General features: G+C 48.9%; 1 protein-coding gene and 1 long non-coding RNA gene across 6 annotated transcripts in view; one reads left to right on the forward strand and one right to left on the reverse strand.

Moving 5' to 3' along the window:
- LOC147828764 (uncharacterized) overlaps positions 1–20,690 on the reverse strand; it is a 34,780-nt gene extending 14,090 nt beyond the window's left edge. For both annotated transcript variants that reach the window (XR_015450281.1, XR_015450280.1), the window contains exon 1: positions 20,577–20,690. This is a non-coding gene — a long non-coding RNA (uncharacterized LOC147828764). The remainder of the gene's footprint in view (positions 1–20,576) is intronic.
- Positions 20,691–20,710: 20 nt separating this feature from the next.
- Positions 20,711–27,145, forward strand: part of Sdk2 (sidekick cell adhesion molecule 2) — a 254,003-nt gene continuing 247,568 nt past the window's right edge. For all 4 annotated transcript variants that reach the window (XM_021241046.2, XM_004860580.3, XM_021241047.2 and 1 more), the window contains exon 1: positions 20,711–21,174. In XM_021241046.2, coding sequence (XP_021096705.2) covers positions 21,111–21,174 — 64 coding nt within the window. In that variant the 5' untranslated portion in view covers positions 20,711–21,110. The remainder of the gene's footprint in view (positions 21,175–27,145) is intronic.

The raw sequence follows: 27,145 nt of genomic DNA on the forward strand, positions 1-27,145 counted from the left end.
GTGAATGAGTCTGATGTCTAACCGGTCTATGGCTCAACACCCAGAACTTAAAGGAGAAGAGGTTTATTTTGGCTCAATTTTCAGTCCAAGTTGGTTGGTTCCAAGGCAGAGATGGTATGCAGGAGGGGCATGGGCAGAGGAAAGCTGCTTACATCATGGCAGACAGGAAGCCAGAGAGAAGAGAGGAGCTGGAGAAAGAGATACATTCTTCTAGGTCACAACCCCAGTGACCAGTCTCCAACTAGGTCCACCTCCTCATAGCACACTCAGAACATTCAGTACAGGGCCCCCATGATCCAGTCACCCTCCAAAAGTCCTTCTTCAGAGTACATGAGAGTTTTGAGGGTCATTCTTGATTCAAACCATAACAGTCAAGATATTAGGAAGGTCATGGGCAATTTCACCCAACCTCCAGAGTTCAGTTGATTCTGATGATACTATTCAAGAGCGTAGAAGGAAATAATAATGTTCCAAAACAATTTCATGAACGAACATGATTTGATGCCAAGCCCAGAGGAACACCAAAACCAAGAAAACACCTAAAAGCTAACTTTGTTATTAAAAATTATAGGCAAAATATATGATGAAAAATCAAATTTATCAGTGCATTGAAGAATAATATCTTATACTCAAGTTTAATTTGTTTTAGGAATAAATGGATGGTTCAATATTGAGACATATATTAGTGTAATCTTTGCTATTAGCAAACTAAAGATGAAAGCATTCTGATCATTTTAGTGGATATTGAAGAGAGATGTGATAAAATCCAATAGGGTTTCTCATTTAAACTGTGAAGCCTTGGCAATGCTGACAAAGTTCCATTTTGTAGAATTCAAGGGTAAGGTAGGGAACGATTTGTCTCCTCTCTTCTTAGGAGGAGAAATGAATCAACTTTGCAAGGAGCCTCATCAACTTAATCTCCGGTGCTGCAGTATTAAGAAGTGTAGCCTGTGGGAGGCAATTAAGTTGTGAAGGCTCAGCCCTCCTGAAAGAGAACACACTGTTTTAAAAGCGCTGGAGGCTAAAGGTTGTGCTCTCTGACCCTTCGACCTTCCGCCCTGTAAGGACACAGGAACACGGCACCATCTTAGAAGCAGAGAGCACCATCTACCAGATACCAAAGCCAAGGCTTTGATCTTGGACTTCTCAGCCTCCGGAAGTGTAAGAAATAAACCTGTTCTTACCAAGTCTTAGGTATTTTGTTACAGCAGCACAATTGGAGGAAGAAAGTTTGAGCCCTGTTGGTTAAATCTACTGGTTTATTGAGCAGACCTCTTCTATTTCCACCGAGTCTCTTACTGACATGGCACCATCTCAGTAATAAAGGATTGAGGGGATAAAAGAAAAGTTTTTCAACCTGGTAAAAGTTCCCTCCCACAGTGATGGCGAAACTATGGCAGGCATGCTGCAGCCGGTTATTTGTTATCATTGAAAGCTTGAAAAGGTTCACTGTCTATCACTGCACTATAGCAAGCCAACCACAAATATCATTCTGAATAGTCATATGTTAAAAGTCATTACCATGAGGGCCGGGGATTTAGCTCAGTGGTTTTGCCGCCTGCTGCGCAAGAGCAAGGACCCGAGTTTGATCCCCGGTACCAAAAACAAAAAGTCATTGCCATGAAAAAGTTTCAATAAAAGTCTAAATGCTATCATTCCTACCATTTAACATTATTGTGGAGATACAGGCTAATGCAATAAGGAAATAGATCCAAACAAGGTTATAAATATTGGTAAAGGAAAGATCAAACTGTCACCATTTGCATACAATATGATTATCAACTAGGAAAATCTACTGAAGCTATTAGAACAAATAGAATTAAGTCAAATTTAAAGTCAACATACAAAATCCAACACCTTTTCTGTTCATCAACAATAACAAATTCACAAATGTAATAGAAAAATAGGTGCCATTCACAATTGCAATGGAAACTAAATACTCAGACAAACCAAAGAAAGTATATATAAAGAAAATCATGAAACTTCACAGAAAGACACCAAAAAAGGGAGCTTGGTTAATATCCCTGTATGAGAACACTCAACCTTGAAAATACACAGATTAATAGATAAGCATATGTCATCACAATTAAAATCCAAAGAAAATATTTTTTTTAACTCAATAACAATTTAAAAATCCATACGAAGGGCCAGGGATTTAGCTCAGTGGCACAGCGCCTGCCTCACAAGTGCAAGGTCCTGAGTTTGATCCCTGGTACTGGAGGGGGGCACGCATTGGGATATTCCAATGATCTAAAACTTCTATATGGGCCGAGGATTTAGCTCAATGGTGCCACGCTTGCCTTGCAAGCACAAGGACCTCAGTTTGATCCCTGGCACCAAAAAAAAAGAACCGTTAAAATCCATATGGAAAAAAAAGCAATGTCCAAAATGGTTGAGAATGTTCTGAAATAGAAGCACAATGAATAAACAGTGTCTTCCTCTATTAGGTAGAAAAATATACTATGCAGACATTTATAAAGATAACTTAGCAATGATGCAAGAATAGACCAAAAAATCAAATAAGCAGAATACAGGCCAGAGAAGATACTTTTTAATTTTTATTTTGGTTTTTTAAGACATGATCTCACTATGTAGTTCAGGTTGGCTTTGAACTCACTATGTAGCCCAGGTTGGCCTCGAACTTGGGTGATTCTCCTGCCTCAGCCTCCCAAATGCTGGGATTGCAAGGATGTGCCACTATGCCCAGCTCAAAACTTGTATACATGGATACTTTTATACATGATGACTTAGTTTAAGATTTAAGTGACATTTCAGCAGGAGAATGATTGCCTAATCAATAAGTTATGTACATTCCTTTTAAAATAATTAAGCCATGTATCACACCATGCACAAAAATAAACTAAAAATAAATTAAAGATCTAGCATAAACAAAATCCAATGTTTGAAGAAAGCGTGTTTTTAAAAAAATTTTTTAACATTCTTAAGAGTGAGAAAGCTTTTAGATGTGTTACTCTGTTTTCCCAGAGGGATGTAATTAAATAAATTATAGTATATCAATAGCATGCAATAAATACTATACAACCAATAAAAAATGTTTATTACTATATGTTTGTAATACACAGTGTTTACATTCCTTGTGGGAAGTTGGTACATGAACATAGCACATCTTAATTCTTTTTTCATCCCCTTCCTCTCCACTCCCTCCTCACCCCTCCATCTCCTGATCCCTTTCCATTTGAGGAAGATCCATCTCCCTGCCTCCTATTACCCATCTTTCATTTTACTCTTTATTTACATTATGAGTTTCTCATGTAAGAGAAACCATACAACAACGGCCATTTGGGGGGGGGGGTACCAGGGATTGAACTCGTGACCTTGCACTTGCAAGGCAGGCGACAGAACCACTGAGTTAATCCCCAGCCCCTAAAAGCGTCATTTTTTAAAAGGTAGGCTTACACATATCATGGAAAGATTTCTGAGACATCATAAATGTAACAAGTCACAGAAAAACACGTATAGAATTTTCCCGTTTACTTCTAAGTGGATGTGTGCACACATATTCACACACATGTGCAGAAAATTGACATAGTTCATATGCCACCAAATTGCTGTGAGTTCTTTCCGGAGAACCCTGGAAAGGGCCAGTGGATGAAAGTGAGTCATGGGAGAGAGTCACTTTTTCTCCTGTATAATTTCCTGCTAGTTGGACTTTCAGAAATATATTTTAAAAAAGAAGAATGCTATCTGTCATTCTTCCCAGAAGCAGAGCCCCAGACAAGGAGGAACTTGAAGGGAATGAAGAGCCAGGAACAAGGAAGCAGAAGGCTAAAATGCGAGTTTCTCTGAGGTCTCCCCTGAGCTTGATCCTACCAGGCTGCCCTGAGCAGGAAGGACTCCCCAGAGCTCCCCGTGTTGAAGCAAGAGCCCCAGTCTTTGTATCCCAACATCGGTGTCATTAGTTGCAGGCTCTTCTTAGAGTGGGAAGAGTGTGCCACCTCCTTCCTGAATCTCTGGGCAAACCCTGTTGGCCACGATCAAATTGCCGGTCCAAGGTTCATCTGTGAGAGGTAGCAGTCAACACTGTCACAAACGGGGAAACTGGTGGGCTTTCCTGAATCAGGGAAAGATTAAACACCAACGGCATTTACAACAATCAACACTCTGGTAAACTGAGCCAGCACTCACGTCTACTGCTCCCCACATCCAGTTCACTCTGTCTAGGTCTGCTTCTCCAGAATTGTCTGGTCAGAAGTTCTTGGGAAACTTAAAAGGGAGGATTAACAAAATGTATTAGTAACAAATAAATTGAAAAAGAAGAAAAAAAGGAGAATTAGCCAGGTGTTGTAGCACACGCCTATAATCTCAGAACTCTGGGAGGCTGAGGCAGGAGAATCATAAATTCAAGCTTAACCTCAGCAACTTTGCAAGACCTTGTCTCAAAATAAACTATAAAAAGGGCTGGGGATGTAGCTCAATACAAAAGCCCTGGGTTCAATCCCCAGTACTAAGAACAAAACAAAGGAGAATTCATGTGACAAATACTTCCCTTGCTGTTGTAGTTAATCCTGACACCATAACTAATACTCACCATCTCCCTTCTCTAGTGCCCACTGCAGGTTACCTACCACTGCTGGTCTAAATGGCTTGCCCAGAGGAGGCTGGCACTGAGCCCCTGGGTACCATGCTTATCAGGTCATAGTTGGTGTACTTGCCAATTTTCAATTAAAAATACACATGTGAATACAAGAGATGCCTCAGTTGGTCATCTGAGTGTCTAATACATTCTTCCTTGCCCCATTACATATGTAACAGCAGCTCTACCTTCTTACTGTGCTTGCTGGCCTCCCAGAGTGATGATCTCAGAGTGACTAGAAGCACCAGCCAGAGCTTTAAATTAAGAGAAACCTCACTGCGTCTCTCGGTAGATAGAGCTGTTCTCCCGGGGGCTGTACCTTTAGACTCATAGACCTAAAGTTGCAGAGACAGGAAATACAAGTTACCTACGTGAATCATCAGGAGTGATAATGTTTAGGGCAGCCCCTAATTCCAACCTGATTTCTGAGCCCAGGTATTTTATCTGCTGGGGACAAGCCACTGTACAGGGAGCATTGGCCTGAGGTCGCTGCATACTGTGTCCTCAAGTACAGCAGCACCATGCTGTGGCTTGGAGGCTGAAAGTCCCCTAAAGACCTGTTTGTTAAAGTGTTCTCCAGAAGGCACTGCTTGGAATTTTTAGGAAACGCGGCCTCGTGGGTGCGCTTTAGGTTGTTAGGGATGTGCACTTGGGAAGTCTTTCTCATGGTAGCTCTCAAAAAAGGAGTTACAAAAACATGTGTTTAGCTCCTCTCTCTCTCTCCGCTCTGGTTCACATGTGACTGCATGTTCCTACACACACGCCCGCAGAGGCTAAACCAGTGGGGCTGCCCCATTCTGCACTTTGAACCTCCAAAACTGAGCTAAATGACACTTTACTCTTAAAATTCTGCTGCCTCCAGTATTTTCCAGTAACACAAAGCTGACCACTACACGTCCAGCTTCATGGGAAGTTGTCTCCAGTCTGGTGTCTGAGCTGTACTTGCAAGACACCTTGACACCCCTCTCGCAGGCCAGCAGCTCTGGGTCATGCTGACACAGTCGTTAGGAGATCCATAGTGCCACAATTTTTCTTTACTTTGGAGGAAATTTCCCAGCCTGTCCCAAAACACTGAACCCCTCAAGCTTCATTGATACAACAAACTCCCAAATTTCTGTTGAGTTATTTCTTGCCCTCTAGTGAACATGTGTCCTTCCAAGTATCTAGAGTACTTGCTCTTCTTGCTTATTAAGTCCAATTTATGTGATGCCACCCAGATAGTATATCAGTGTTTTATGGAACACCCAGACATTCAGATTCTTTGAGCAGAGAGCAGAAGTAACATAGCCCCAGGACAAGACTGTTTATTGTTGCCTGTCCCATAAATGTAAACTGCTTCAGATCCGCCATCTTGAGGAATATTGCAAAGAATGCATTTGCCAGAGTAGCAGCAGGATGAAAAAATACACTGTGTGATTTTCTTTTTTTTTGCAGTAATGGGGATCGAGCCCATGGCCTCCTGTGTGCTGCACCACTCCACTGCTGCAATACACCCCCAGGCTAAACTCGTTTGACAAAGGATATTACATGAAGCCAGGAGCCACAATTTATACTGGTACTTGATTAACTTTGTGGAAGTCTACTGATATCTGCCATGATTCATCTGGCTTTGTAGGGGTTGGACAGCACAAACATGATAAGGACCACCACCCTTTCATCCTGAAGTCTGTGAGACACTAGTCACTGCCATTCTTCCCAGTGTGCAGTATAGTTTGGTATTTACCATCTTGGTCGAGTGAGGGGAATGGTGGCTGTCAGTTTCAAGATGTCCAGTTGGCCTTTTCTACCACAATAGCACTTCCTACAAGAAAGTACTTATTATCTGGGCATGGTGCTCCATACCTGCAATCCTAGCACTCAGGAGGCTGAGGCAGGAAGACTGCAAGTTCAAGGCCAGCCTTGACTATGTGACAAGACCCTTGTCTCAAAAAAAAAAAAAAGCTCTTAGTCCATAGGCCAAGGAAGCTTCTAAGTTTGGTAATTCTGATGATATGATTGTGAACTTCATAAATGACCACAAGTTGGATCCACGAGCCAATGAAGCCACTGTGCAACAACCCTGGGCTGCAGCTGTTGGTTGCCTGACCTCATCTTCCTATAGTCTAACAGAGAAGTCAGAGTAGTACTTTGTGCCCTTGGATATCATTGCTGATTTGGACACTGCCCAATTCTTGAAATCTCTGGATATTCGCTTTCCTAACATACAGTTTCCTGAGTTAGTAGGCTAACTTCTAACAAAGGGGGCCAGACTACTTCCGAAGGACCCGAGGGCTCAGGAAAATCCTCCAAGGGTCCTGATATATCATATCCCCACATCTCAGGTCCTACCCTTTCCCATTAGGACCCTGACTTAGTTAGGAAACACGTCAAGGCTGAGAATTCAAAGTTCTCCAAAGTTCTACCTCTCTTAAACTTAGATACAATACTGTTTGCTTTTCAGCATGACTGTCTTTCAGCTCCAGCAGACAAGGATTTCACTGCCAAAGAGCTGCTCTGACTTCCACGGTCTGTTCTGAACTGGTGAATGCACTTGGACCTGTCATTTTCTAATGACATTCCAAGGACTTTCAGAGGCAGCTTCTCAATCCCACAGTCCTTATAATCACTGCCTCGGCTATATTACTCACATGTCAAAAATACTGCAAAGTCCAACACACCTCCTTCCAGCTGTAAGCTGTCACAAAAATTACATGAATACCACATGCCTAGGAGTAACAGTTCTCACCCTCCAATCCATGTCGGGGTACTCATAGCAGCCAGGTCGTCCAACTCCAGAATCCCTCCTTCAAGTCTGCTTCTCCTGATACCAGCAGTATTAAATCAGGTTCCCTAGAACAATGTTTGTCAAAGTGTGGTCCCTGGACCAGTGGCATCTCCTTCACCTGAGAACTTGCTAGAGATGCAGATTCGGGGTTCTTCCCTAGACCAACTGAAACAGGAGTTCTCGATGAGGCCTGATTGTGTGCGTCCCCTGAGTGATTCTCTGCATGCTAAACATTGAGAACAACTGTCCTAGAAGTGGAGCCTGGGGACAGGAATTCTTACGCAAGTGATTTTTTTTTTTTTTTTGTAGTACTGAGGCTTGAACCTAGAGCCTTGCACATACTAGGGAAGTGGTCTACCACTAAGCTACATCCCTAGCCCATGCAAGTGATTTCTTGAAGGTATGCTCTCAGGAGGAAGGTAGAGGCAGTGAGGAAAGCAAAATAAGGCAGGGAAAGAAACTAGGCAAAGATGTGGATTCTGCTGAAGTTCTGCCTCAGCCCCAGGAAGCTCTGGAACATAAATGGTACCAGGGAGTTGTCGCTACTAAAGGCCATAAGGCCAGCTTGGTGCACCTGTACCCATCAGCCATTGGCTAAGGCACCCCCTGCCAAGGAGGGTGCAGAAAGTCTCTAGGCATTTCCAGTGAGGCTGCTCCAGGTGGCCATGGGCAATTCCTTAAGGAAGGGCAGCTGTGACCTGTCAGAAGTCAGCACTTGCAGCGCATGAGGGAGGGGTAAAGGCCTGGAAAAGGGGATATGAATGGGGCATCAGCAGCACCTATCACAAAGAACCAGGCGCCTATGAGTTTTCCTCATAGCATAAAAACACAGGGAGGCAGCGTGGGGTAATAGAAAATGCATAGGATGAAAATAAAGTACTGGCACTTGAGCCCCAGCAGCAAATGACAGGTGCGTGGCCTTGTATTTGGCTTTGGCTCCCTTATGATGTGGGGCTAATACCACTCTTCTGTGCTCATGAATGTCAAATTTGATGATATATATATAAAAATGCATTTAAACTTTAAGCCATAAAGCAATATTATATAGTTTATGTTTTCTGTTGAGTAGGAAAGGAATGTATAATTTAACTTTGGTGATAGGATTTATTATAGAGATAGAATTGCTGGGGCACACGGATGAGCATTTTTATCTTAACTAGATATTGCCAAATTGCTCCCTAAAATGATTATATCAATGTGCACTCCCACCAGCAGTGGCATATGAGGGCTCCATTGCCTTATGGACTGGCCAGTTCTCTCTCATTTATCCTAGTCAGTCTAATGAGTGCGAAGGAGTTGTGTGTAAGGAGACACACATTCCAGTACATTCTTTCCAGTCTTTTTTGGTTAGAGATGAAATTGAAGATAAGTCAGATGTACCTCATTAAGGGAATGAATGAATAAATTGTGGTGTACTCAAAGAGTGGATTGCTATGTAACAGTTTCAAGGGATGAGCTCATTTATAATACCTGTGCATACATATATATGACAACTTTGAGTGGAAAATATAAGCTGTACAACATCGTGTAGTGCATTACGCCTTTATTTTAAAAAACACATAAAACAAGACCATTGTTTACAGATACACACATTTGTAATAAAAATATTCACTGAATACACACCAACTCAGGATAGCAGGATGTGAACAGCAAGAGGTGAGGCCAGAAACCCTGACAGGGCAGTATCAGGCAGGGACTGGCAAGCCCTGTAAGGATGTTTGTGTGGTTTTTAAAATTATGAGTAATGGGGTTTTTTAATTCTATGAGTAACAAAAAATCCTCATAATTTGTGCTTTAACTTTTCCACTATAGAAATTTTTAAGCATGTCCAAAATCAGAATAGCACAATGGAACCCTGTATGCCTTGCTTCAGCATGGCCAGGCTCTCCTTTTCCTGCCCATCTGTTATTATTTTGAAGAAAATCCAATATACTACATCATTTCACATATCAATATTACAGTACGGACCTCTACAAGAGAAAGACTCTGTAGCAGGGGAAAAAAATAACCAAAATATACCAATACACCTACAGAATAATAATTTCAGAATTGCATCAAATATTGAAGAGTTTTAAGTAGGGACATCCCATTATGCAATTTACTTTTAAAATATCATCCTGGCTGTTCTGTGCAGAATGGACTGGAGAAATGGTGGCAGAGTATGGAGGCTATGCAAGAGGCCCTAGCAAGACTTAGAGGCTGTGCCAGGCCATGGCAGAAGACAGGGTGGAAGTACAGGTGCTGGGTCTATTTTGGAGGTAGAAGCACTACCTGGTGATGGACAGAATAAGGAGATGAGACAAGGGAGAAACCAAAGATGGCCCTTAGGCTGTGGCCCAGAGCTTTGGGGGGGTGAAAGTGCTGTCTCCTGAGACAGGGAACTCTGGGTAGGCAGAATTGAGTGTGGACAGAAAGGCACACGGAAAGAGTTTAGCTTTCTTTATCTCCCTCAGCTCCCACGAGCTTCTCAGAAGGGTCAGGAAGAGGTGCCTGCCTTCTCTCTGGCCTCTACCAGCCCTCCTCTTGTTCTCCCTCCTTTAGGCAACTGCATGCTTACAGCATGTCCTGGGAGGAGGAGGGCCCAAGTCGCAGATCTGGAGAACCAAGCAGACACTCAGCTTTCCAGAAAGGCCCCAAACCATCTGCAGGGAGCTAGGGGGTCAGTCTTATTTGAGGAGTGAATTTTCCCCTCTCACACCCACAAGATTCTCCCATCATCTTGGAAATATTTTCACATGATGATAATGGAAGGAAAGTGGTGACTTTCTCAAGCTCAAAGGCAATTACAGTGATGCAATGCCACCAAGCTGGGATCAATACTAGAGAGAACACAGAAGAGGTACTCACTATACCCAAGGCACTGCAAAGCCACACAGAGCTTTTGAGTATATCAGAAAGAATGTCCCCTCTGGGCACATGTAGCTCCCAGGCACACAGCTTTGACAGTGGCCAGAATCTTTGCACAAATGAACAATGTTATTATTTTCTAGAGTGCTGCATGCAGCTCCTTGTCCAGCTGTCCTTGAGCAGTAGAAATGACCAAAGCAATCATTTGAAGAAGCCCAAGACTTTGTCCTTGCCCTTGGTAGCTTTCAATCTGGCTGGTGAGATGAGAAGCACAGTGCAACAATTGGATTACTATACACCTGGACTTGTCTCTGTGTGTGCTCCAAGAGAGAGGGACCATAGCAGGAACTGAATGGATTCAGTAACCAGTGTGGAGTACAATACTCAGGGAAAGTTTCTTAAGTGCACATTTGAGTTGAGCCTCTATGCCAGGACCCAAATGAGGCCACTCTTTCTTCTCCAGGAGCCACACCAAGGTAGCCTGAAAGTCAAAAGAATAGGATGTTTTGGAAGGTCATATTGACCAGCCATAGGCAATGCTGCTGAGAAGACCTGGGACAAAGGCTGAGAGAAGACCTTTCTAGGAGTTTTTAGAGCAACGAATCAGAACTCAGAGTTCCAGGGGTCCAGAAAGGGGCCTATGTAAAGAAACAGAGGCACAGCCTGTTTTGCATGAACTTGAGAAATTTGGCCGGAAAAGCCAGTTGAGAAGTGAGATGAGAGCCGAAGAGCTAAAAGGGTCAAGTGAAGCTTTTTTAAATTGGGAAGTACCTGGTTCTATTTAAAGGTGTTATGAACAGAGTGAAAAGAAAAAGCCTGAATGGACCAGAGAGGATCAAGCACAGAGTAGGGGAAAATCCCTTGGGAAAAGAAAGTTTCTTACCTAGGAGAAGAGCAACATCTGATTTCTAAGCCTGGAAAGATGTAAGGATGGCTGCAGGGACACAAGTGACTAAGAATGGGCCTTTCAATGGTTAGCCTTAAAGGTTTCAAGGACAGACAAGGTGAAAATGGATTAGGCTGTGTTTCTCAAAATGGAATGCACATACACTTCACCCATGTCTCTTGTTAAAATATAAATCTTGAGTCAGTGGATCTGGGTGAGACCTGAGGGCTTCATTTCCAACATGAGTGTGGCATCCAGCTACCAGGAGCCCAAAGCAGTGGGGACAGAGAGCAAGAAAGAGAGGAAACGATCAAAAACCTGATGGAAGGAAGCATCCCAAGAAGAATGAAGGTTCACATCCCAAAGTAAAAGAACTCACTAAGCAGGACGAGGAGGAATAATGTCAACAGAGAGACACATCTGGTAAAATTTCAGAACAAGGAGATGAGATGTTCTCTTCAGAGATGACAAATAGGTTGTCTGCAGAGGTATAAGAATAAAACTGAGCTAGGTATAGTGAATAGCACATGCCTGTAATCCCAGCACTCTGAGAGGCTGAGGCAGAAGGATGACAAATTTGAGCTTAGAATGGACAGCACAGTGACTTTGTGTGACCCTCTCCCAGAATAAAACCTTAAAAAGGACTGGGGATGTAGCTCAGTGAGAAAGCCCTGGGTTCAATCTCTAGTACTATGAAACAAACAAACAAATAAATAAAAGTGGTCTCCTAGGTTCTGTCAGAAATACAGAACCTCCAGAATCTACAGTGTTCTTAAATCTGGGTTTCCTATACCCAGCCAAACTGTCACACCAGTGGGCACTAATCTGATAGAAAGCAGGACTTTTCAGATGACAATCTTATGGATTCTCTTTCTCAGGGCTGTTTTTCTGACCACCTTTCAATGAGTCCCCTTACATAATGGCAGTCTGAAATTTGAGAGAAGCAAGGCAATAAATGTAGTGTGTGTATGTGTACCTGATTTTCTGACCTTATCTAGAAGTTGGGATTTGAACTACATAGAAAAAAAAATGAGGTACTGGAAGAGTAGGTCATGCCATTACAAGAGAAAGGGCCGGCGGCAGGGCCTTAGAACCAACAGAAGGAGAGACAGGATCTTCAGTATTGAAGAGCCTGCCCCTCCTGCATTAAGAAGGGGAAGCAGAAACGATTCTATTCTTTGGTAGAATCTTTAAGAAAATTCAGAGTTTGGTTGTTACGGACCTGAAAGTAAGAGGCAAGGAATGGGATTCTGCAAAAGGGAGAAAAAAAAAAGACGGGAGAAAGACTGACTGGTATGGGCCTGGGTGAGTGGTTATAAGGATTTGGGATAAGACAGTAAGGCAAGAGCAGCCTTAGATGACACAGCTAAGGGCAATTAGTGTGAGGGAAACAGAGGTGTCCAGAAACCCTGCAACTTGCTGAGTTTATAGGAATCATGGAGATTTTTGTCCTACTTGGGATAGATGGTAGAAATAAAAGGGAAAGAGAAACCCACCCTCAATGTTCTCCAGTAAATGTGCTTGCTGTGTTCAGCAGAGCACTAGCTGGCAGGGCTGAGCTGACCATGGGAAGACCCAGGAAAGGCACATCTAAGCCAGAGACTCGTTTATATAGGAGTCTGAGGGCAGAGGGGAGAGGGAAATTGGAAGAGACAGTGAGCCTAGAGTAGTTCATGGCGATCAGAGATCAGTGCCCAAACTACAACCCCAAGCCCACTTATATATTGAAAAGTGCCAACATTGTGATTAAACCTGAATACTGAGGATTTAGTTTAGAAAAAGCAACTCATACATTAACATCTTCTGTGTTAAAAGAAAAACATATAATGTGCATGCTATAGGCTCACCACCCCTGGCCTAGAACAACCAAGACAAAGAAGAAGGGGAGAGGTGGTGTGAGTCTAAGCAAACGAAGGACTGCTGGGAACACTGCACTGCAGATCACTCTGGCTGGGCCTAACTCGCCTCCTCCCGCTAATGAGGCAGGGGCCCACATGGAATGAAGAACATGATGTGCCTTCCTCCCCATCCATTCTCCATAAAACCATCAAAGCATGATGATCTGCAGACCTTAGCTACTCTCCTGGCTCTGGTTACAGACCAGGCCCTTTTACCTCCCCCTGCACTTCGCTCATCACTACCACTATAAATAAACGCACTGCAGTTGCCTGGCAGACCTTTTCTCCATCAGAAGTGAGGTTCCACCTGGCCCCAGCTTTGTATCTCTTTGTTTCTCTTCATCCATCCCACCCCCCCTCACTTCGTGGACCCTTCAGCTGTGCAGGCCACGGCAATGGACCAAGTCCAGAGAAGTCTTCTTTTTAGGGTCACAGAGTGGACCTACAGTCTACAGGATCCAAGGAAAGTTGTTCAAACAAACCAGGATGGTGTTCCTATGCCCAATAGAGATTTGTTCTCTGCGCCACTTTTTAGATCATATGGACTCCTGCTGGGAATGGTTGTTAGCCAGGTATCAGTCAGGTGAAGGGAAATCAGGGCAACCCCACAGCACTGAAATGCTATCCTTCAACATCTTCAGGCAAGTACAGAAGGACTGGCTGATGCTTCTACCAAAGGTCTACAGAATAAGTGGACCCCTTACCTCAATTTCCTCCAAAAGCACAAATTAGTACTTCTGGTAAAGAGCCATATAGTTAATCCTTAACATTTGCAGGTCATAAGTCTCTGTAACAACTACTCAACTCTGCTGTCATAGTGTGAAATAACCACAAAAGTAACCACAGCCAATATGCAAATGAATTAGCTTGGCTGTAGTTCAATAAAACTTTACTCATAAAAACATCCTATCCCAAACACTGGGGGATGTGGATCCTAGAATGTAAAGGGCATCATATTTTATATGCACTAACTCTTACAAATTCTATAGTTTTATAAAGCGCCCTTTGCAGAACCCTACCTCCTTCAGAGCATCACACAGAATGTGTCCAGCTGATGGGAAGCAGCCTCATGATTAAAGCTCATGCTTCCTTGTAACTTGTCTAGCTCACAGAACCTGGTTCTTAGAAATTTAATTAGTGCATTTGGTTGTATATATTACAGATACTAGTCAAACACTGGGCTAACTTTTAGGGATTAGTGAGTGTTTGCTATAAATCTAAGTATTGGAAAATACACTTCTGAGGTGTAAATAGCTTAATTTGCAAGGTCAGTGGAAGCAAAGCCACAGTAATGAAATCAAAAGGCTGTTCACACCTGACATATATATTCATGCATTGTTTTTATTGTGTTAAACATGTATCCAGGACAGAAGAGAAGAGGCAAAAGTCCCTGCCTTCAAGGTGCTTGCAGTCCAGCGAAGGGAGGCAAGCAATACATATACTAAGACTAAAATCTAGCCAGGCATGGTGGTGCATACCTCTCAGGAGTCTGAGGCAGGAAGATTGCAAGTTCAAGGCCAGCCTGGGCAACTTAGCAAGACCCTGTCTCAAAATAAAAACATAAAAAGGGCTGGCGATGTATCTCAGTTCAAAGGCCTTGGGCTCAATCCAAAGTACCACACAAAAAAGAGTAAAATCCCCCACCCCCCCAAAAAAAGTTAAATCAATAGTGCAGTATATCACGTAGTATAAAAGTGCTAAATGGGTAGGAAAGGGGGATAGGAGAACACGTGTGTGTGTGTGTGTGTGTGTGTGTGCATGTATGCTTGAATGTATGTGTGTGCTGGGAAGTCATCAGGGGACACTCAGCAGTATGTGCTGGTGGAGAGCCCAGACAGCAGCTGTGATAGCTCAGTACCTCTGCTGTACAAGCACTGACTGCTGTACAAGCACTGACTGCTGTACAAGCCCTGACTACTTTGAACCTCTACCCACTGGTGGGATTCCTCTTTCAAAGTGACGGGCAGGGAGGCCTCACCGGTCAGGTACCATTTAAACAGAGACGCAGCAGAGGTGAGAGAGTGAGCCATGTGGACATCTGGAAGGAGGGCACTGCACGCACAGAAATCAGCCAGAGCAAACCCAGGGGCAGGCCTGCATGCGGTGCAGCTACAAAACGGCATAGAGGTCAGTTCAGCTGGCCTGGAAAGTGCCTGATCAAAGGCACACACCCTCTGAGGTGCGAGAACTTGGCTCCAATGACCCTGAAGGGCAGACCCACGAGTTTCCTCTTGTACTAAGCAGATTAAATAAGCCTTGTCCAAGTTTGAGTTCATCGAGTTCATCGCTCTGTGATTTTGAATGGCCCTAGATGATTCTAAATCCTTGTCCAATTCAAAGATCAATGTCCCATCCTCCCAGAGGCAGGTTTCTCTGTGGTGCTTATGTGCTTTATGGTAGACACACTAAAGGCATTTGTGAATAAAATGACTCCTACTTTTGTTTCTGAGACCACCACAAGGTACACATTCTCTCCCAAACAACTTCCTCCTTCCTGGCTCTTTCTGTGAGATGTTTCTAGCACCCTCTCCTGTCTGGCAATAGTACTGTGTGTTTCCCCCAGACTGCTGGGCCCTTGTCCCCTGTGGTCTGTGCCTGTGGCTCAGAATGGATGAATTAAACCCACATATAGAACATTCCCATCTTTCCTAGATCACTCCCTTCCTGTCCCAGGCTAGCATACATTTAGCGGTTTTGTTGTTTAAAAATGCTGTCTCCTGTGGTCTCTTACCCTCTATGGTCTCCCACTTGCAACTTGCACCTGACTCCCCACTTGCACACCAGTGAGCATTTCTGCACCAGTACTGGTGGCTTGAGGATATTCTCCTGTCTCTGTGTCTCATTTCCTCCTTCCCAGGAGAACGGCCGGGCACAAGCAGGAGCAAGCATGGAGTCAGAACCCCAGTTGATTTGGTTATCAGGGCTTGGAAGCCAGAAACCAAAGCCGTGGTGGTTTGCACTCAGGAAGAGAAGCTACAGGTGCAGACTGTAGGTAGGTGCAGGCTTGCAGTCCAGCCACGGACATGCATCCTGGTCCTAGGCCCATTCTCACAAGGGAATGAAAGTTAATTTTAATGGTAATTGTAGGGCAGGTGAGAATCGCACAAAATCCATAAAGTGAAGCTCTTGGCCTTTAGGGGGTGATTAGGTTCAGATGAGGCCATGAGGGAGCTGTCAAGATGGGTCTTTGTAAGAGGAGGAAGAGACCAGAGCTCTTTCTGCCCCCACCTCTTCAAACCCAGCAGAGAGCCCTCAGCAACAACCAAACTGGCCAGCACCTTGGCCTTGAACTTTCTGGTCTGCAAAACTGTGAGCAGCAACTGTGTTTCCAAAGCCACCTGTCTGTGTTCTTCATGATGGCAGCCAGTGTCAAGATAGGGATCCAGGGCCTCTCTCTCTCCAGTGGAGATAAACTGTGCCTTTTCTATCCATTCTACTCCTTTCCTTTCTCCATCTTCAGAAGAGAACAAAATGAGAAAAGAACACTATTAATGATTCACCACAAGTCTGGATTTCTGGTAAACCCTGATATGTCAACTCCACCTGATTAAAAAAAAAACACCTAGCAGACTTGTCACACGCGCTCCTGGATGGGTCACGGAGGAGCGGTCCTGGGTGCTGTATACACAGTTCCTGGTCCCTCAGTGGTTCCTCTCTGGCGCTGTTCCCCTGCTCTGCCTTTCAGCTGCCAGGAACTAAGCACCCTTGCCCTACCACGTCCTTCTGCCATCATGTTCCGGCCTTGGAGTCAGCTGACCATGGATCAAAACTACAAGCAAACTGAACCACTTTCTTTTAGCTGTGGGTGTTGGGTGTTGCGTCTCAGTGATGAGAGAAGCCGATACCCAGGGCGAGTTGTTTCCCGAACTTCCCCCAGGTGATGTAGAGACAGCTCTGCTAAAGCACTCCTCTGTGGGGCCTCTGCCCAGTCACACCCATGGTGGCCTGAACACAGCCCCCAGACACCAGCCTTGTACCAGGGATGAGAGGCCAGAATGGTGGCAGTGAGAGGAGGACACAGTGGGTCTGTGGATTTGCTCCGAAACCCCATAGTGTAAAGGCCAGGCCAGCCTGACACTCCCCTAGTCTCTCATTTTCCTTCGAGACAGAATTGTATCCAATCCTTTCTCTTGCTCTTTCCACCTTCTCCCCTCTAGCAAAAGAGTCCCTGGAGTGGGCTTCTTGATTGCGGGTGGCACTGAGCAGCATGGGCGACAGGGCACAGGGGCTAAGGGAGTGAGGGCAAGAGTGGAAGTCCAAACCTCTGCCTTCCAGTGTCACTGCCTGCCACCTATCAGGTCCCTGCTGGTCCCTGCCGCCAACCCCATGCTGGTGAGGATGCAGCCTGATCCTGTAATTGAACACTCTGTCCTAGCTACTGTTCAATCCCAGATTGAAAACAGAAAAAACACGCAGTAGCCACATTGAAAGGCTGGCTCTGGCCCGCCTACCCTTTGCTTTTGTGGGTGAAATGGGAGCAGAGGCTGGTTTCATGCCAGAGGATGGAGGGGTCAGGAGGATCAGGGCCTTCTGTGATAGTAAGCAGCCCCAGCTCTCTGCCCTGGGCTGACTTCTTGTTCCTTGACTGGGATGACGAAGTCTGCGGTAACCCCTTCTCAGTGACTTGTGTGGTCCTATTTGGGGGTGTGTGGATGTCTTCCTGTAACGTTTTATGCTCATATCCACTCGGAAAGGGAGGGGGAGACAGAGCAGACCAGCTTGGTCTGCCTTCTTTTCTGAAATGAGGCGTGTTCCTTGCCTCTGACTCTCTTCCCTGCCCCTGAGCTTACAGAGTCAATTAGAAAAGAGAGTCTTCCGGGAGGTGCCAACCCTGGACATGGAGAGGAACCAGATCTCAGTAAGAGAGAGGACCCAGGCCCTATCCCCAGAGTGTTCCTCCAGAGCTGAATGCATGGTTCACACAGGAAGGGGCAGGATTGCAACAGGGAAGCCACACAGAGGCCGGAAAAGCTGTTCGGCCCCTCCTGATGGGGCGCCCACTGTGACTCCACCTTTTGCTACCTTCTAGTGACACTGCTGGTGGCAGAAATGAGGTCATGGGTGCCTGCAAGTGACTCTCCCAGGAAAAAGTCCCTCTAGAAATGGCAGCCTCCCTGTGCAGTCGCCTCCTGGACTGGCAAAACGCTAAGAAGCAAAATCCCCTCCTGTGTGTGAAGATTGAGGCCCAGAGAGCCTGAATTCTCCTCTCTATCCCAGATGGCTGGAGACAGAGCTGCACATGGGTGTGCAAGGGGCCTGCTCTTAGGAAAGGAACAAATGCTGTCTGGGTCCCAGGCATATCCAGCTAAGACTCTTGGCTGCTGCAAGTCAGGGAACCGGACAGGAGCAGGGAGGAATCCACCGTGGTTTCAGACATCTGTGTTCACAGGAACTCCCTGCCTCTGAGCAAAGATACCCCTCCCCCTCCCCCTCCCTCTCCCTCTCTCTGCCGATCCTTTGCTGAGGAGAGAAGCCTGGCGAATCTGGCTCTCAGGCCCCCTCTGTGAGCAAGCTGAGAAACAGCACCCTGAAGACCAACTGTTCTGACAGGCTGGGAAGGAAGGGCCTGCACTCTCAGCTGGGGGTTCCGAGGATGGGGGGGGGGCGGTGCGAGGCCACATCTGGGCATCACTAAGCATTGGGAGTGGTTTGGCCACCTAGGGGAGGAGCGCTGATTACATCCGGCCACCCATGCCCCTCCATTTACGAATCAGCCAGCCAGAGGGGCTTCAGCCAGCCAGAGGGGCTTCAGCCTGCCATGGAGCTCAGCTGCAGGCAGAAAAGTCACAAAATACTGTTTGAATTAGGTCGCTGAATGGGCTGAGGGAAGGAAGGCTGGCTTTTCATCCATTGTCAGAATGCCCGCGGCTCTTTTCTCTGGAATATTTCTGGTGGCTATGTCTATTCGGCAGCAATGGAAGGGGTTCCTTGGGGTGGCAGTGGGGGGCCGGCAGAGTTCAGAAAGTCAATAAGGGACAGCCTCAAACTTCAAGGGCCAGAAAGAGGAGGCAGCAGGGGTCAGAGGAAGACTATGCAGGACCACCAGGAGGTGAGAAGAGAGAAATCGGGGGAAAATGAACTTTTAAATGGAAGGAAACGTTTTAATATGTAATAATGCCTGTCTTTGTGCCAACACTGTCCCAAAACCTAATTTTTACTATTGTCAGTGGCGGGGGGCGGTTACAGGCACCTAGACCAGCCCGGGGAAGTTTAAGTGGGTTCAGCCCGTGGGCCCTCAGCTCCTAACCTGGGGAGTAGTTCTGCTTACTCCCCTTTGTCCCCGGAAGACACCTCTGAGCTCTGGCCTTTCCTTTTTGTTTTGTCTCCCTGCTCCTGTCTCCCTCAGAAGAAAGAATAAACAAGGGGTGCATGGGCCACCGCATAGCCCTCTGTAAGTCTCCAGCCTTCCTTTTGCCCTGAGCTTTTCCAGACTTTGGAGAGTCTGACCTGGGAAAGGGAAACTCTTCCCAAACCCTCTTCCCTCCACCCCTGGCACTAGAGTCCGGGAGAGTGTTGGGGTTCCAGGCTTCCCTGGGGGCCTTGTGAGAGGGGTGCTTGTTGGAGGGTGGAAGGCAAGGGCGGCAAGAAAGCTGAAGGCTCCTTGGGCCTCCAACCCCCACCCCACCCCCAGAGCGCGCGCGCGCGCGCACACACACACACACACACACACACACACACACACACGGGCTCACACACGGGCACACACACGAGCTACGCGGCTGGCTCTGCTGCCCTCCGGCGGGTCCCGGCGACTCCGGGCGCCCGAGGCCGCGCACACGGATTCTCGGGCTGCGGGGCTCGCTCCCGGGCCTGGCTCGGGGCCGCCGCCGCCGCCGCCCCCCCGCTCGCGGCGCGCGGGCTGCTCTCGAGTCACGGCCGCGGGGTAGCGCTCGGCCCCCCTCTCCGCGTCTCCGCCTCCGCCGCGCTCGTCCCCGGCTCGCGCTGCCCCCGCAGCTCCGGCTCCGCGCAGGCAGGAGCGGCTCTCAGGACGCCGAGCCGCGAAAGCAAGCGGAGGGCGGCGAGCTCGCGAGCGGCGGCAGCGACCGAGGTGGGCTGCGGCGGCGCGGCCCAGGCGCTGGGGGGCGGCCGCCGCTGCTCCAGCCCACGCAGTGGGCGAGTGCCGGCGTCCTAGGGGACACCGAGTCCCCAGAGCCGGGACTGCTGGCGGGGCTCTCCGTGCGTCTGGCCGAGAGCTCCGACCAGCGCGCAGCGGAGGGCAGAGCCGCGGGTCTCCATCCTCTCGCCGGCAGGAGGCTCCGCGCCCGAGCGTCGGCTCCAGCCCGGGTCGCCGAGCTCAGCAACCGCCCTCGCCGCCACGCAGCAGGCGCGGACATGGGCGCGCAGGGGTGCGCGTCGGGCCGCGGGACCCGCAAAGTTTGCTAGCCGGCCGGGCGGGAAGGGGTTTGAGACCCGAGTCTCTGAATTCGGCCTGAGGGCAGTGGAGCCCAGAGGGGAGGCTCGGCCCCGCCAGATGCCGCCCGCAAAGTTGAAAAGAAGAAAACTTCAGCTCCAGGGAGATTCGGACCTAATGCTAACCGCGCCCCCCAAACCCTGCAACCCTGAAAGAAGCCCTGCACCCTCGCCTACCTTCGTGCTCGGCTCGGAACGGGCCCCGGAGCCCGGGCGCCGGGAACCGCGGTGACTGCGTCGGCCAGGAGAACCCAACCAGGGGGCGGGGAGGGGCGGGGAGGGGCGGGGAGGGGCGGGGGGCGGGCAACGTGGCCACGGGAGGAAGTTTCTTGAAGTTGTCCGCTCATTCCGGAGCTCGGCCAGCGACCCGGCCGGATCGCCGAGGCCTCCTTGCCTGGGAGAAGTAGAAGTTAGGGTGCTAGGGGAGAAGGCGCCCCGAGCCCGAGAGGCAGACTTTGCCATTTTTTTCTTTGCTTTCCTCTCGCCTTCTGGGCGCGCCGCCGGGATCGGACTTGGGCAGCAGAGGAGGAGGAAAGATCGGGGTCGCCAGCGCCGCTCCTCCGGGCATAGCAAGCCCAAGCCCAGGACCCAGAGCCGCCTAGACCGTGTGCCGGGACGAAGCTCCGGGCGGGGTACTGGACCCCACTAGGATTATACAGCAGCGCGGAGCGGGAGAGGACCCCGGAGGACACCCCCTCCGGACTGGACACCATGTGGAGGCTGCTGGTCTGTACTCTGCTGGCTCTCCATCGGATTCGCGTGGCTGGAGCCCAAGGTAGGGTACGGGGACCATCCCCACGAGGGGCGGAGAGGGGTGGCCGCCGGGACGCCGAAGCAGCCTTGGCAGAGTCCTCTCCTGGGAGTTTCAAGATTCTCCCCTCCCTGAGTTTCGGGGGCCCTTTTGCGGGCAGGGCAGCCTCTCTGAGACTTGTGGCTTCCGACTGGGGAAGATAGGGTCGCTGGGGAGGCTGGGAAGTGCTGGAGGTGAGGTGGGAGGGGCGCGCCACCGCCCCCATCTCGCTGGAGGTGCCATGGGGCCGGCGTGGGAGGGGCGCGCCATTCAGTGCCCAGCTCCACTTCCGGCTCTCCTGGGTTCCGCGAGCCCGGCTCTAGGTTCCCCTTGGGCAAGGCCTTGTCGGGGAGGCGCGGGGCGAGAGGAATGGAGCGCGCGCCGGCGCGATGAAGGCGCCGACTGGGTCGCCCTGCTTAGCCACGTACCGGAGCCCGCGCCCAGCTGCCTGACCAAGAGTGCTTCCCTGCGTGGGCCTGGAGCCAGACAGCGGGTGCAGCCTCGGACCCTGGAGGGGAGGGGAGTGGTGCCCTGGGAGGGTCTGAGGCATCCCTCCAGCCCACCCCAGACACACCCCGCATCCCGCCCCTGCCTTCAGCCTGTGACCTGTGGCTGCTTGGAGCAGCCTGGCAGCGGAGGGCTGGGTTTGGGGTGGGAGAGTTGGAAAGGAGGAGGAGGGGTGATCGCACCATCCCCCTCCAGAAAGTGGAGGTCCAGACGTCTCCCCAGACCTCTGGAGGGTCCAGCGGGGCAGGGCAGCTGTACCCGCGCTTCCTCGCCTTTGGGGTTCTCAGATCCACTTCGAGATGCCCGTGGTGTCTGAGCGGCGCCTGCTGGGGGCGAGGGAGGCGAAGTCTGGGTTGAAGCTCCACACTCTGGAGCTCAGCCTTCCCTCTTCCAGGCTCAGAAGGGGCCTGGCCCACTTGGGGGCGCCGGACTGCGGGGGCTACAACCCCGAAAAGGTCCCACTTCTCCTCTGGGGTCTCAAAGCCTGCGGGAGAAAAGGGCTCCAGTACACCCAGAGTCAGGCAATTCCAAGAGCCAAGATCAGAGATTAAATTGATCAACTCTTGAGTTGAGGGAAGGATTTTACGAGGTAATTTAGGTAAAAGCACTTCGAAATTTTGTAACGAGCTCCATAAATGTAAGGTAATAAAAGTTATTATTTTTATGATCATCATAAAATCTTCCAGCAGGCGAGGACCTCAGAGGTCATCTTATTCCAATAGCTATTTAACAGATGGGGAAACTGAGGCCCCATGGCATTAAGTGACTTGCCCAAGGCCACTCAGTGATCTGGGGTCAGAGTCAGGAGCAGGGCTGGATGAGTTCTGACCCACTGTCCTAGGCAACAGGGCCAGTTGAGGTCTCCTTGTCTGGGTCTCCATCCTAGGCACCTTGTGGTTTTATTCTGAGACTCTCATGATGTTACTACCCAAAAGCCCGGAGACAGGCAGGACAGTGAGACTTGTCAGCCTATCTGGATCCTTCTAGCTTCACGACTATACAAACTCCACCAAAGACCTGGCTTACCTGGCCCTGAAGGACTCCCCAGGGCAACTGGTGGTTCTTCTTTCAGAGTCTTAATGTCCTTTCCTCCACACCTTCCTCATCCATCTGAGGCCAAGATCCCACCTGTCTTGCTGAAGTTAAGGCCAGGCTGCCTACTGACCCTGCCCTTCTTGCTCAGGAGGGGCCTCGCCTGCCAGGAGCAGGGAAGGCTGCTGATTGATTGACTCTCCTTGGCTTCTCCTGTTTGCTGCCTTTTTGAGTGTCAGGCTGCCCAGGGCCCCTGCTGCTCGTTTGTGCTCTCTGGCTCTGAGAATGTTTGTCTGCCAGCATTGGCTGCCTCCTTCCATTTGTCTTCCAGGAGGCAAACCCTGCGCAGGATTGTGGGAATGTGGTCTCTTGGCCCAGGCTTGGGGACAAGGCTGGATTTATATGGAGGGCTGGGCTTAGGGCACAAGGGGTATCTGCTTTGGGTTTAGAAAGTGAGTTTCTTCCAGTCCGAGGCCATCCTCACCTGGTTATCCTGAAAGATATAATTGAACCATTTAAATTCCCCACGATGTGATGTCACATGGTTCAGATTCATTTTCCCAATGAAGTTCAGTGACATTGTCGAAAGAGCTTTGGCTTTGGCAGCAGAAAGAACCGGCTGTTGTGATCTGGCTTTGTGGCCTAACTGCAGAGAGGTTTTAGCAAGGCTCTCAGCTGCTCAGAGCCTTGGGTTCCTCATCCACACATCCCTCATCCATATCCAGAGATTAGGAATAGTAGTGGCCCTGTTACAGAGTTCACATGAGGATGGAGACATTCTAGGGGGAGGTTCCAGCCAGTGCTCCCCACATAGGAGTTGCTTCCTACCATTAGCATTGTCATTATAATTGGTCTGACACTAAGCCAGGGACCCAGAAGGGTGCCTTACCACCCACCAATAAGTACTTAAATTCCAGGAGCTTTCTTCACTTCCTTCCATGACGACCTCAGTGTGTCTTGGAGTGGCCCTTAACCTCTGAGCTCCCAGGGAGCAGATTCTAGTGCCTCCAGGCAGTAAGACTGGAAAGGTCTGCTGACCTTACTGTCTACATTTCACCAAGTGCACCTCGCCTGTAAGCCTGATTGCTGCAGGAGGTCATCCTGGCATGCCCTAGAGGCTGGGAGGAGGGCAGTGGCCACTAGGGCAGGGGCCAGCTGGTCCAGAAGATTCTTTCTAGAGAACCTTGCATGAGGGAAAGAACAAGGAGGCGTGGGGCTAAGCGAACCAGGAGGAAACCCTGACAAAAGCCCGAAGGCTTCAGTTCCAGAGATTCCTGGAGGGCTCCAGAGGGAGAAAGCCTAGTTCAGGGAGCCAACCACAATAAAAGCCAGACAGCATGTGAGGGAGCGGGATGAAAGTTTAATTACATGGTATGGCTAAGCTGTAATTATTAATTACTGACAGCAAAAAATAACTTATTGATCAGGGCCTTTTGCTAATTACCAGGAGGCCGAATGTCGTGCTTGCCTGGGGCTCAGCTGTCAAAAGCCCCACATAAGAGTGGGATGGGAGGTGTCCCTGCTCCTCCATTCCCTTCCCCCATGTCCCTGTCTCGCTCACCCTGTGCACCTCTAGGCCTCAGCTGGGGTGTCTGAAATGTGCTTTGTGTGTTCAGATGAGTAATACCATTGGGAGGTTCCACTGGGTACAGAAGCTCCCCCTGCCTGGGCTGAAAAGTTGGGACACCACCCAGGATCATCAGACGTCCTGCCCCTGGCTGAGAAACCCTCCTTTTCATGCATTTGTTCAGCAAATATTTATCGACCAGCTCTCCCCTATGTCCTCTACTAAAGCCAAAGTAGGGGCCAGGAACCTTGTTCCATCAGGATAGGGAGGCTGGGAAAGAAGCCAAATCCTTTACAGCAGACCTCTGTTTAAACAGTGCCTGAATGGCCGCCCATAGGATGATGTGTTAAACTGCATATTGGTAAGCGTTTGACCTTGGACACTCTTAGACACAGTTGGGCCGTAAGCTAAAGGTAAGGGAGAATGGGTTTGTTCTCTGTCATAAAGAGTAGTGAAATCATTGTATTAGACTTAAAAGACATAAGAAAAGTCATCCAGAGCATCCTCTGCCCACAAACCAGGACAAGAGGCCATCTGGTCTGCTTGCATACCTTTGGTGATGGAGGGATCACTACCACATGCAAGTGGCTGTTAGATAGTTATGCTTTATGTTGGCCTAAGTAATAGTCTCCTTGGGACTGGTTATCCTGGGATTTGGTTGAAAAGGTCCTTTGATTGGCTGAAAACTCCTTCCCCATCTCTCCCAACTCCCAGGCCCTCGGGGAGTTAGAAGACCTGAGTTGGAATGGAAGCTGGGTGTCGGTGTGCTGCCTGTGGGATTTCCACCCCAGGGAGCATGTTGCTGCAGACAGCCTGGAGCTGCCTACAGTGGTGGGAATTAGTCATCGTAATCTGGGGCCTCGGGATGCCAATAGCAACAAATAGGCCCCTTCGCCTGCCTGCCAGGAGCGGCCCACTGCCCATAATGGAAAGGAAAACAAGGCACTTGCTGAGACATCCTGGGTTCCTTCCCACCGTCCCAGCCCCTGCTGTCTACAGTCGGTGAAGGCAGGGCCTGGGAACCTTGCTGGATGAGGGACTGTCTTCGGCTGCTCTGGGCTCTGGGGACAGGGAAAGAGGGAAGGGGCTGAGCCCGTCCATCAGACTTCCTGGTGGGGAGTGTGGGCCAGCACAACCCCAGCTGAGCCTGGAGCCCTGGCCAGGGGTTCTTTCTGAGGTGGGCGGTCCCAAGAGGACAGTAGCTCCTAGCCTGGATTCTGCCGGTTAGTCCTGCCTCCACCACTGTATGATGCTGCACTGAGCCTCAGTTTCCTCATCTGTAAATTGAGGAAATAGCATTTAAAATCCTCACATTTACCACCTAGAGTTGTTTGGGTAATTAAGTGCAATTACTCAAATCACTTTTTAAATGCTCTAATTAATGTTAAGTGCTTACAGTGTGCTGGTCACACAATGTGAGGAGGGGTCGGATCTGCCCTCCTTCTCCCTACACAGAAGCCTCCTCTGCCATCCCACTGTGTGCGTCCCCTTCCACCGCTGTCCCCACACTGACCACCTTACCCTTCTGGACACTCCGACCTCTAACCTGGCCTTGAGTTCCTTCTGCTTCTGTGGCGGTGTCTGCTCCTCGTAGGTGTCTGCAAAACCCACTCCTTGCTGCCCTAAGCCGCCATACTGTGGCACCTCTGAGCACTTCCCCTTTCCTTGCTGTACCTTCTCTGTGGTACCCCACTGTGTACTGACATGCTTTAGGGTGCTCGCCTTTGAGATGGCAGGGCCTTTTGTCCCCACTGCTGTGTGCCTAGCCTCTAGGTTAACAACCTCCGTGAATAGGAACAAGTGAATGAAGTGCGTGAATGAATGAACATTTCCTGGATGCATACAGCCCCTTGTCACCTGGACCCTGCTGGCTTCCCCAGCTTCCTGTCTGGCCAGGCTGGCTGACTTGTGAGGCACCTGTGGTCTCTACAGATCATCACCCTCTACCCCTGTGCATGGGGCCCTGTTGTGCTGAGCCGTCCAGAATTCCCAGAGTGGGCGCTGCCCCCAATTTGCAGCCCAGGCTTACCTAGAATGGAGCCGTTGAGGCCGTGCCCCACTCAGATTTTCCTGATCTCCTTTCCCAGCCCCTCCTGGCTCCAGCTCCTCAGGAGAAGCTGCCTCTAACAGGCCTGGCCCCTGGGTTGGGCAGCCCTGGGGTCCTTACTAAATCCCTGCCAACTGCACTCCACCATTAGAAAGTGCAAGAAACTGGAGGAGCAGAAGATTTGGGGGCAGTGTCCGTCTGTCTGTGCTTTTGAGATACACAGGGTCCTTGACTGATGCTGAGAAGAGAAGGGAGAAGACCTTGCATCAGCACTGAAATACCTTAGCCCTTTCTCTCCTTTGCTGCCCATTAGCCAGAAGCGATCACATGGTCCCACACAGTAGCCAGGGGGCTGGGAGGTGCAAGGTTCTGGGAATGAGAGCCAGGTCTCGCAGGGCCACAGAGAAGCACTGTGGTCTCCGCATTTCATAGAGAATTTATTTACATGCAACAGGACCATTCCAAAGGCCTCCTGTGCTGTCACTTTCCTGGGCATTTTGTTCCCCTCTCCAAGCTGCTGAGAAGTAGTATATGTATCAGAGTATGTGTCAGTACCCTGGATTTGGGCCACACTCTGTGTAAGCTGTGTCGCTTGGGCCAGTCGGAGTCAAGTCACTTAATATTCTCAACCCCCACTTCCTTGTCTGTAAAACAGAGATCAAAACTTTACAAGGCTTCAGTGAGATAGTGCAAGTCAAGCATTTAGCATGGAGCTGGCATGTCATAAGCACTTAATATATTAATTAAATGATATGTAGACATTCATGCATCCTTTAATGACAAGGATGCAGTTTGGGAACTGC

This window comes from Heterocephalus glaber, unplaced genomic scaffold (genome assembly GCF_053883595.1).
Source record: "Heterocephalus glaber isolate CG9 unplaced genomic scaffold, H.glaber_assembly_v1.0 deba00000937, whole genome shotgun sequence".
Classification (NCBI taxonomy): Eukaryota; Metazoa; Chordata; class Mammalia; order Rodentia; family Bathyergidae; genus Heterocephalus; species Heterocephalus glaber.